The 9,801-nt window shown below is 56.4% G+C and overlaps 1 protein-coding gene across 2 annotated transcripts; it reads left to right on the top strand.

The window, feature by feature from the left end:
• The first annotated feature begins 270 nt into the window (after positions 1 to 270).
• IL11RA (interleukin 11 receptor subunit alpha) lies at positions 271 to 9,705 on the top strand. Of its 2 annotated transcripts, none has more exons than XM_029202348.1 (13): positions 271 to 612; positions 3,644 to 3,743; positions 4,032 to 4,092; positions 4,773 to 4,942; positions 5,080 to 5,194; positions 5,345 to 5,377; positions 5,463 to 5,629; positions 6,650 to 6,813; positions 7,619 to 7,760; positions 8,106 to 8,225; positions 8,344 to 8,440; positions 8,694 to 8,776; positions 9,283 to 9,705. In XM_029202348.1, exons 1-13 carry the CDS (start codon positions 469 to 471, stop codon positions 9,297 to 9,299), a joined length of 1,413 nt encoding a protein of 470 aa, XP_029058181.1. In that variant the 5' UTR covers positions 271 to 468; the 3' UTR covers positions 9,300 to 9,705. The 2 variants fall into 2 exon arrangements, with proteins under 2 accessions (XP_029058181.1, XP_029058182.1); XM_029202349.1 differs by lacking the exon at positions 271 to 612 and adding an exon at positions 682 to 1,877.
• The last annotated feature ends 96 nt before the right edge of the window (positions 9,706 to 9,801 follow it).

Below are 9,801 nucleotides of genomic sequence, written 5' to 3'. Positions count from 1 at the left end.
CACACACACACACACACACACACACACACACACACACACACACACACCTGATCCTACACCTTTTATTTGCCTGCATTTTGGAATCACCTGGGGAGTTTTAAACAGTACTGATTTAATTGGAGTGTGGCTTGAGAGTTTTAAAACCACAGTGTCCAGCGACGTTTGAGACCCACTGCCTTACAACCAGTCCACCTCCTTATCTGGAGTCAGGGGCACCTTCAGCTTCTCGGGTCACCTGCCCAGTAGCTCCTAAGCCACTGAACTTGAGGCTTTGTTTGAGGACAGCTGGGGGGTGGATGGGGCGGGGCCTGAGAGCTCTGGTCCTGCTGTCCCAGGAGGAGAGGCTTTCAGGCCAGAACCCAGGAACCCGGCTCTAGACTCTGTCCCCGGCAGCCGCCTCAGTCCCGGACGGGACAGGAAGTGTCCGGCAGAGGTGGGTGTGGGGATGATTGGCAGTTGGAGGCTCCAATGGGTCGAGCCCCCACTATTTCACCCCTCTCCTTACATTGGTGCCTGGGCGGAGCCGCCCCACGGCGTGCCCCAGGGCGGCAGGGAGTAGAGGCCGGGGCAGAGGGTGAGGACGGAGGGCGCTGGCGGCGGCGGCCGCAGAAGGTGAGGCCTGATGGGGCCGCGGGTGAGCTCGAGGGAGCCTTGCCAGGAGAGGGCGGGGCCTGGGGGTGTGGGATTTGAAGGGCCCGGAGTGACTGACGGAATGTCAGTGCGTGTGTGTGTGTGTGTGTGTGTGTGAGAGAGAGAGAGACTGCAAGGCTGTGTGTGACGCTGTCAGTGTGCGAAACTTCGCAAGTGTCGCTTGGTGAAACTGTCAGCTAGTGTGACTGCGGGTGTCGCTGTGCGAGGCTGAGTCTGCATGTGGCTGTGCCTGTGTGGGATTATGTGTGTGTGTCAGTGTGCAGTTTGCGGGCAGAGGCCGGGTCGTGCGTTTGTGTGTGTGTGAGAGGGCCTGTGACCACATCAGCGAATGTGTTTTGGGAAGGTCTCTGCGGAGTTTGAGACTGTGTCTGACAGTGTGAGAGTGGATGGCTGGGTTTGCGTGTGCCAGTGTGTGACTTCAGCATGGCAGAGGAGGAATGAGACTTGCACTCGGCGTGTGTCCTGTGTCCTGTTAGACTGTGGAGAAGTGGAGCTGGGTTTGCATTTTGGGGACCCACTTCAGTAGCCAATGGGACTGACCTTTCTACTTAGTGGCCAGGGTAAGCAGACCATCCCCAGCACACTTGGCTCTCCCTCCTTCTTTTAGTGCTTGAGAATCCTTGTCACTGGTCCAGTGCTCTTTATTTTCTGTCTCCCTGTCTGACTCAGTTTCCTTATATATCTTTTTCTCTCTCTACTACTGTCTTCCTAGAGCTAGTGCTCTGTGTGTCTTCACACTTTTGTCTCCCCAGGTATCTCTGTGTATCTGCTTTTTAGTCCTGCCTCTCATGTTCTCTGCATCTCTGTCTCTCTCTGTGCCCCTGTGCCTGACTCCCCTGTTCACCTTTGTCTCTTTGGCTACCTGGGGGCCTGAAATGGTGATGAGATGGGGGTCTGCCGTGCTAAGAGCTCCCTGGAAGAGGGGGCTTACACTATGATGAGGAGTTGCTTTTAGAGAGTGCTGTGACCCCCCATCCCAGGGCGGAGTGCTAAGTGTGTGTGTTTGGCTGTGCAAGGAAGAGGGAGATGTGTGTCTGTGTGTGTGTCTGGGTATGTGTAAATGTTTAAGTGTCTGAGCCTGGGTGAGGATGTCTGAGTGTATCGGTGTAACTGTGAGTGGCTGTGTCTGAGAGTGTGTGTCTGAGGGTAAGTGTGGATCTTGTGTATCTGGCACCAAGGGACCAAAGGCATTTCCTGGTGCTGGGGCCTGAAGAGTAACGGGGGAGGTGAGAAATGGCTGGAACGTCCAGGGGAGGGGGAAACTGGACTCTTTGGCTTTTCTTTATATCCCCCAACATGGGGCCCTCTTCCCCTTAAAATACAGACAGCTGTGCCCTAAGGAAATATTTGCTGGGGAGTGAAAAGAGTGGGAGCACGAGTATGTGTCTGCTTTTTGATTTGACTGTGTCCGCGTGTTCAAGGGAGTATCTCTGTTGACTGTGCCTGGGGAGTCCACGCGTGAATGTGCCTGTGTTCTGCTGTGTGAAAACACAGGAACCTCTTGCTGACAGGGACACAGCAGCTCTCCTTTCCCTCTTGCTGTGCCTGGCTCTGCCTGTGGCTTCCTTTCCAGACTCGGGGGAGGCCTCTTCTCTTCCCAGGGCCTTGGATGGGAGGGGGTGGGAGAGTAGGAGGGAGGAGAAAGGAGAGAGGAGGGGGCCTGGCTAGGGGTGGCTAAGCTCCATGGCCCAGAGGGGCGGGGGCAGGGAATGGGAAGGAGGGGACGATTCTGGGGTCCCAGAACTGAGTAGAGCTGAGACGGGTGCTGTAGCTGGTGGGAGGAAGTCCTGGAGGCCATGGACACTCAACCACTGGAATCATCGAGGTAGGGCAGGGCTGAGCAGGGTAAATGCGGCCGGGGGGCCGGGGTGAGCCACTAGACACACTCAGACAGACACGCGGAGGTCGCTGCTCAGCTCTACCTGGGAGGGATTTGGGATCTCCCTCTTCTGGAGCCCTCGCCCAGGGCCCTTTGCCCATCTGCGCCTTCTCCCACCCCCCACTTCCCTCTTCCCCACTGCGTTCCTCATCCTGCTTTCTCCCATCCAGGATTCCCTCTCTCCTAGCACCTCCATCCCCCGTACACACATGGTTGGTTACCTTTTTGGCCTCTCTGAGATCCTGCTGCCCCGGCCCAGCTCTCACCTCGTTGAGCTCTCACTGCCTCCCAGTCCTGATCTCTGAGCATCTCTTTGTCCTGTGGCCTCCACCCCAGCCTCCTGTTCCTGCAGCCTCCCAGCTTCTCTCAGCCTCCTCTCCTGTCCCGCCACCCTGTCTCCATCTTCTGGCTCCTCGCCCACCCCCAGCCTCTGGCAGCAGTCAGGGCATCTGGATCTGCTTAACTCCGCAGCCTCAGCCTGCACCCTAGCCCCATCCGGCCTCACAGGCTCAAGACCAGCAAGATTCCAGAGTCAGGCCTAGATGAGCGGCGCAGAGCAAGGAGCCAGGCCCAGGCGAGAAGAGGCTTGGCAGCCAGAGCAGGGCTAGGCCTCATGGCAGGGGTACAGGGTGGACTCAGACCCACCATGACAGTCCCACCCCAGGGTGATGAGGGCTGCCTCAGGTCAGTCAGAGGCAACGACTATCCCTGGGCCAGGTGGGATGGACACGGAATTCCCAACAGCTGGATTGGAGGAGTTAATGGGAGTGACTGAGCCGGTGCCAACACTTGGTGCCAGGGGTGGGTGCCAAGGGTGGTGCGGGGGGCGGTGCTGGCACAGTCTGTCGCCTCCAGCTTTTGTTCTGGGCCCTAAGCCCACGACTGAGAAGGGGGGGTGTGAGGGTGTGTGTGCGTGCGTGTGTGTGTACTCACAGCGCTGGGCGTATGGTGGAAAGGGGACCTTACATCAGAGCCCCCAGTGATGTCTGATGTCCTTACCCCACTGGGCACCTGGTTTCCTCCTAGAAAGCCTCAGTCTGGAAGAGGAGGAGGCAGACTTTAGCCTCCCATCTTGGGAATGGGGGATCGCTGACCTTGCGTCTCTCCCCACAGATGAGCAGCAGCTGTTCAGGGCTGAGCAGGGTCCTGGTGGCCGTGGCTACAGCCCTGGTGTCTGCCTCCTGTCCCTGCCCCCAGGCCTGGGGCCCGCCAGGTGAGAAAAACTCTGCTCTATGACCCAACTCTGACCTGTGACTTGCCACTATCACCGTGGCCCCTCTCATGCCTAACCTGTCATCCTCCCAGCCCCTGAAATCCAATCTGGCAACATCTCTCTACCCTGCTCTCTGACCTCTGTCTCCAGATTATAACATGATGTTTTGACCCCATGACCCCACTCAGGTCTTAAAAGTCCACCCCTTATCCTGTCACTGTCACAAAGTGTGGGGTGGGGTGGGAGAGAGGGAAAGGAAGAGCCTCTGCTCAGAAGTGCCTTCAACAGGGGTCCAGTATGGGCAGCCTGGCAGGGCCATGACGCTGTGTTGCCCTGGAGTGACTGCTGGGTAAGTGCTCCACCAGCCTGCTGGGCTGACAGGACCCTTTCACGACCCATTTCTTGACCTTGCCCAGTCCTCACACCCCTCCCATCCTTGCCCCTGTATCTGTAATCCTCACCTCTTTGTCTGTCTTAACCCTCAAACCATCCTTATTCAACAGAACATTCAACCAACATGTATTGAGCACCTGCTAAGTGCCTGGTCTATTCTAGGCCCTGGGATGCAGCAGTGCACAAGCCAGGCAAGATGCCAGGTAGTAATACCTGCAGGGCAGAAAATCAAAAGAGAGTGAGGTGGAAGAGGGTAACTGAGTGACCACTTTTTATTGGTAATAAGGGAAGGCCTCTCGGAGGAGGTGACATTGAAGCTGATTTCTGAAGGTTGGGGTATAAGCAAGCATTCCTGACAGAGAGAACAGCTAGTGCAAAGCCCTGAGGTTGGAGTGAGCTCCACACTCTTGAACCAAAAGAGGCACAACCTGACTGGAGTGCAGTGGGGGAGGGGGAGACAGGAAAGTGATGAAGAAGGAAAGGAAGGCAAGGGCTAGATCACCAGGGGCTTTGTAAGCCAGCAAAAGGAGTTTGAGCTTTACTGCAAGCACTGAGAAGCCAATGGAGAGCTGTGACATGGTCAGACTCATAGTTTAAATCTTCCCTCTATCTGTCATCATCTCATCTCACCCCCAGGGCCCCGGTGTCCTGGTTTCGGGACCGGGAGACAAGGCTGCTCCAGGGACCTGACTCTGGTCTAGGGCACGAACTGGTCCTGGCCCGGGCAGAAAGCACTGACGAGGGCACCTATATCTGCCGGACCCTGGATGGTGCACTTGGGGGCATGGTGACCCTGCAGCTGGGCTGTGAGTTGGGGAGGGAGTGTTGGCGGTAGCAGTGATGAGACATGGGGCTCCTGGGGGAATCCAGGCCCTGAGTAAGCCCTCTGGGATGGGTAGGGGCTGGGAACTTCTCGGTCTCCAGCTGCACCCTCTGCCTCTAGACCCCCCAGTCCGCCCTGTTGTCTCCTGCCAAGCAGCTGACTATGAGAACTTCTCCTGCACTTGGAGTCCCAGCCAGGTTAGCGGTTTACCCACCCGCTACCTCACCTCCTACAGGTGTGTGCATGATCGGTGTGTATACCTATATGTTTGGGTGTTTAGCAAAACGTGGGTATGGGAGGTAGGTAAGGAGGTCCTAAGGAAGGCCTGAGAGAGAAGGAGGACCCTCCTTTCCTTCCTGACCTCAGATGGCCTCCTCCCTGCCAGGAAGAAGACGGTACCAGGAGCCGATGGCCAAAGGTAGGACATGAGGGGGAAGCTGGGGGCTCTAGCTGGGTACCACAGTGAGCATTTCCAAAGCTCAAGACCACATCCTCTCTCCTAGGATGAGTCCATCCACAGGGCCCTGGCCATGCCCACAGGACCCCCCAGGGGCTGCCCGCTGTGTGGTCCATGGGGCAGAGTTCTGGAGCCAGTACCGGATCAATGTGACTGAAGTGAACCCCCTGGGGGCCAGCACACGCCTACTGGATGTGAGCTTGCAGAGCATCTGTGAGTACCCACTCCTAGAGCTCTCCCCAAATCCCTACCACAGAGACCCCAAACGGACCCCAGAGTACAGGTGCCCCCCAAATTCAGAACTCTCCTCCCCTGAGCTCCCACATAGCTCCCTCCCAACATAGACCCATTTCGGCACACAGATGGCCCCCATGGAGACTAAGAACCCAGGGAGATCAGAGCCCAGGAGGCAGGCTTACATCAGCTTCTAGAGACTGCTGCCACTACCCCCTTCCCTACTAGTCCTTCCTGGCTGCCTAGCCCCAGTGCTGCCTCTCTGCTTCTAGGCCTTGTGCTGAAGGCACTTCTATCTCACGTCCTCCCTGCCCAGTGGAAGCGGGTCACCAAAGCTCTGGCTGGAATTTGGGCCAACTCATCTTCCTTGGATGGAAAGCAGAATCACTCTTTTTTTAAAAAATTTATTTATTTTATTTATTGATTTTTGGCTGCATTGGGTCTTCGTTGCTGCACGCGGGCTTTCTCTAGTTGTGGCGAGCGGGGGCTACTCTTCCATTGCGGTGCGTGGGCTTCTCATTGCGGTGGCTTCTCTTGTAGCGGAGCATGGGCTCTAGGCGCGCGGGCTTCAGTAGTTGTGGCACGTGGGCTCAGTAGTTATGGCTCGTGGGCTCTAGAGCGCAGGCTCAGTAGTTGTGGCGCACGGGCTTAGTTGCTCCGTGACATGTGGGATCTTCCCAGACCAGGGCTCGAACCCGTGTCCCCTGCACTGGCAGGCGGATTCTTAACCACTGAGCCACCAGGGAAGTCCCAGAATCACTCTTTAACTCACTCAACAAACATTTCAAAAATCTGTCCTCAGATCTTAGCTTACTTTATAATAGGGATGACAGATAGATCCTGTGCCTAATGGATGATCAAGCTTAAGATTTCCCCAACCTCCTTGGAAGTGCCTCCCCTCAGGGACCTTTAGGCACACACCCATCTTCCCTTGGGAGGTGGTGGGGAAGGGATGAGTACCTGTCTTGTGCCCTGAATTTGTGTCTCCACTGCCCCCAGTGCGCCCTGACCCACCCCAGGGGCTGCGGGTAGAGTCAGTACCTGGCTATCCTCGCCGCCTGCGTGCCAGCTGGACGTACCCTGCCTCCTGGCCCCGCCAGCCCCACTTCCTGCTCAAGTTCCGGCTGCAGTACCGTCCAGCACAGCATCCAGCCTGGTCCACGGTGAGGCCCTTGGAGTGCATCCCAATCTAGGGCTGTGGGTCCTGTTTCTAGTTTCATGTTCCTGGGTGTTCTGCGTGACCAGATCTGGCAGGTCACTGACGCCCCGTGGCCTTCCCCTACAGCGTACTCTCCGTGGGCCAGGCCTTGTGCTGGGTGCTGGGGTTGTAGCAGAGACTGAGGGACCGAGCCTCTGCCCTGCAGGGCTGTAACTGATCTCAGCCCATCTGTGGGAAGACAGCAGTGATTTTTTAAAAATAACTTTCCTAGGAAAAGGAGTGCCTTTCAGCCAGAGGCACAGCCGCATACAAACACTCATATACTCAGATGTGGATAGAGGTGAAGTCCCACATCTGGAGATGGCAAAGATTGGCCAGCATCAGGCCTGGGGAGCTGCTGCCTCAGACAATAGCCAATATTTATTGAACACCATCTGTCTGCCAGGAACTGTGCTACACATTTTACATGTATTATCTCATTTAGGTGTATTCACCTCTATTTTACAAATGAAGAAACTGAGGCACAGAGAGAGGTCCAAGGTCACTCAGTAAGTGGTACAGCAAAGATTTGAACCCAGGCAGTCTGAAGTCACAGCCTGTCTACAAAACCACTGTGCACTTTTGTCTTCTGAACACTAGGTGTAGACCTGACACCACCAGCCACCCTACGTGAGGCCCAGACGGCTGCATCAGGCTGACAGGGACAGGACTGGGAGGAAGGGGTGCTCTTTGCAGACTGGCTCTGGGGGGCAGATAGGCTGAGTGCTTATAACCTAGATAACGTGCCGACGAACCATCTGCACTGCCAGGTGGAACCGGCTGGATTGGAGGAGGTGATCACGGACGCTGTGGCTGGGCTGCCCCATGCCGTGCGGGTCAGTGCCCGGGACTTTCTGGACGCAGGCACCTGGAGCGCCTGGAGCCCCGAGGCCTGGGGTACTCCGAGCACCGGTGAGAGACAGAGCCTAGGGAAAGGGCAGAGGCCCCGCTGCCCAGCATCTATCGGCGGACCTGCAGGCGCTACGAGGCGGCGTGGCAATTGCGGCCCCAGGCTTCACCTGTAGCTGCCTGCAGCCCCGCCCTAGTTTAAACCCTGCTCCAGATTAAACCCCGCCCCTCAGCCTCCGCCCTTCAGCCTCCACCCCTGCTTACATCCCCAGAAGCTGGCTCTGCCCTTTCCAGCTCCGCCTCCGAGGCGCCCCTGTGTCCAACCCTGGCCCTGGCCTCGCCTGGCGGGCCCTGGCCTCCGCCCCGACCCCGCGTGGATAGTTCTCCTCAGGTCTCGTCTCCCTCCAGGACCCCTACCGAAGGAGATACCAGCTGGGGGCCAGCAACACGCGCAGCCAGAGGAAGAACCTCAGGCAGTTAGCCCTGCTCCCCCAAGACCGTCCCTCCTACCAGACCCGCGGCCACTTGGTGAGCTTGGGCAGATGGACAAAGGTGGTAGAGGATGGGAAAGCCCCAGAGAGAAGCGGGCACCGAGTTTGGTCAGGCAGGCTTGCTCTCACAGCTGGCACGTGACCCTCCCCCTCAGACCACAGAGACGCCCTGGAGCAGGTGGCTATGCTGGCATCTTTGGGAATATTCTCTTTCTTGGGACTGGTGGCTGGGGCTCTGGCACTGGGGCTCTGGTAAGTGATTGCCATTGGCCTCTCATCCTCTGATCCCACACAGGGGCTCTGATACCCATAGACCACACCCGTTCCCACCCCTCATGACTTTGCACTGAACGTGTCTGATTCTGGAACCATTCCTCCTCCTTCTCCCACCCCCAACTTCATGATTCTCACCCTTTCCTCTCTTGACCCTTTACTAACAAACCTTTTTGGAAGAGACTGAGATGCCCCACATTGTCAGGGAGACAGCTTCCTTTTTGTGCTCCAGGCTGAGGTTGAGACCATGTGAGAAGGATGGACCCCAAAAGTCTGGGTTCTTGGCCCCGATGATTCCGGTGGACAAGCTTCCAGGTGAGTATGACCTCTGGGAGGTTTGGACTTGGAGATGTGTGCCCTCATTTTGAGTGTCTGGATTATGAGCCAGGTGCCTTAGTCATAAGGGTTTTGGGAATCAGAGTTGGGTCTCCTCATTCTTGTAACTTCTGGACTCAGGGATGGGCCTTTCGTTCTTGAGTCCCGGGCTCAGAGTTGGGTCTCTTCTGTCTCTTGCAGGATACTGGGGCTCCTAGATGGATTCCCTCCTCATTTTCAGGGTATTATTAGGCTCAGAGCTGATATCCATCCTTATTCTTGGGATGTCTGGATCAGAGCTGGATCCCCTGCCTTATTCTTGACGTGCCTGGGCCCAGAGCTAGGTCCACTCCCTTATCTTCAGGGTATTGGGGCTTACACAGAGGTGGGCTCCCCTATTCATTTTTGGAGTGTTGGGTTCAGAGCTGGGTCTCCTCCCTCATTCTCAGGGAATCTGGGACAAGATCCAGTCCTACTATCTCCCTTGATTTTCCTCCTTCTTCTAGGAGTCCCAAACCTGTAGAGGATCTTGGAAGGCTTCAGCTGATTCCACCTATAACTCTGTCTTGCTGGTGTGGATGGACAGACAGGTGGAACCCAGGCAGGACAGTAGATCCCCACGGAGTGGGGTTCTCAGCTGGAAATTGTTTGGAGCTCATTTCTATGAGACTCTGTGTTCCCAACTTGCCAGCTGAAAGGTGCCTGGACCTCTGGCTTCATCTCAGAGTTGGCAGTCCACCTGAGGAATGTGTGTAGATGTGTATGTCTGTGTCCATGTGTGTCCACGTGTATGTGAGGCAGGGAACACGTGTTCTCTGCATGTATGTATATAGGTACCTGGGGAGTGTGTGTGGGTCCTTGGCTCTCGGCCTTGCCCCTGGTGGGGGTTGTGAAAGTGTGAATAAAGAGAATGAGGAGGTTCTTCTGTTTATTGACATGTCTCACAGCTCCGGATTTGGGACTCACAGGAGAATACACAGAACTTGGAGACCACAGTCAGAGACTACTGGGCGATGCTGCTTTAT

Source organism: Monodon monoceros, unplaced genomic scaffold, assembly GCF_005190385.1.
Source record: "Monodon monoceros isolate NGI ecotype Baffin Bay Population unplaced genomic scaffold, NGI_Narwhal_1 Super_Scaffold_5, whole genome shotgun sequence".
In the NCBI taxonomy this organism is placed as follows: domain Eukaryota; kingdom Metazoa; phylum Chordata; class Mammalia; order Artiodactyla; family Monodontidae; genus Monodon; species Monodon monoceros.
The sequence above is the reverse complement of the archived record's forward strand: the minus strand, read 5'-3'. Positions and strand labels throughout refer to the sequence as shown.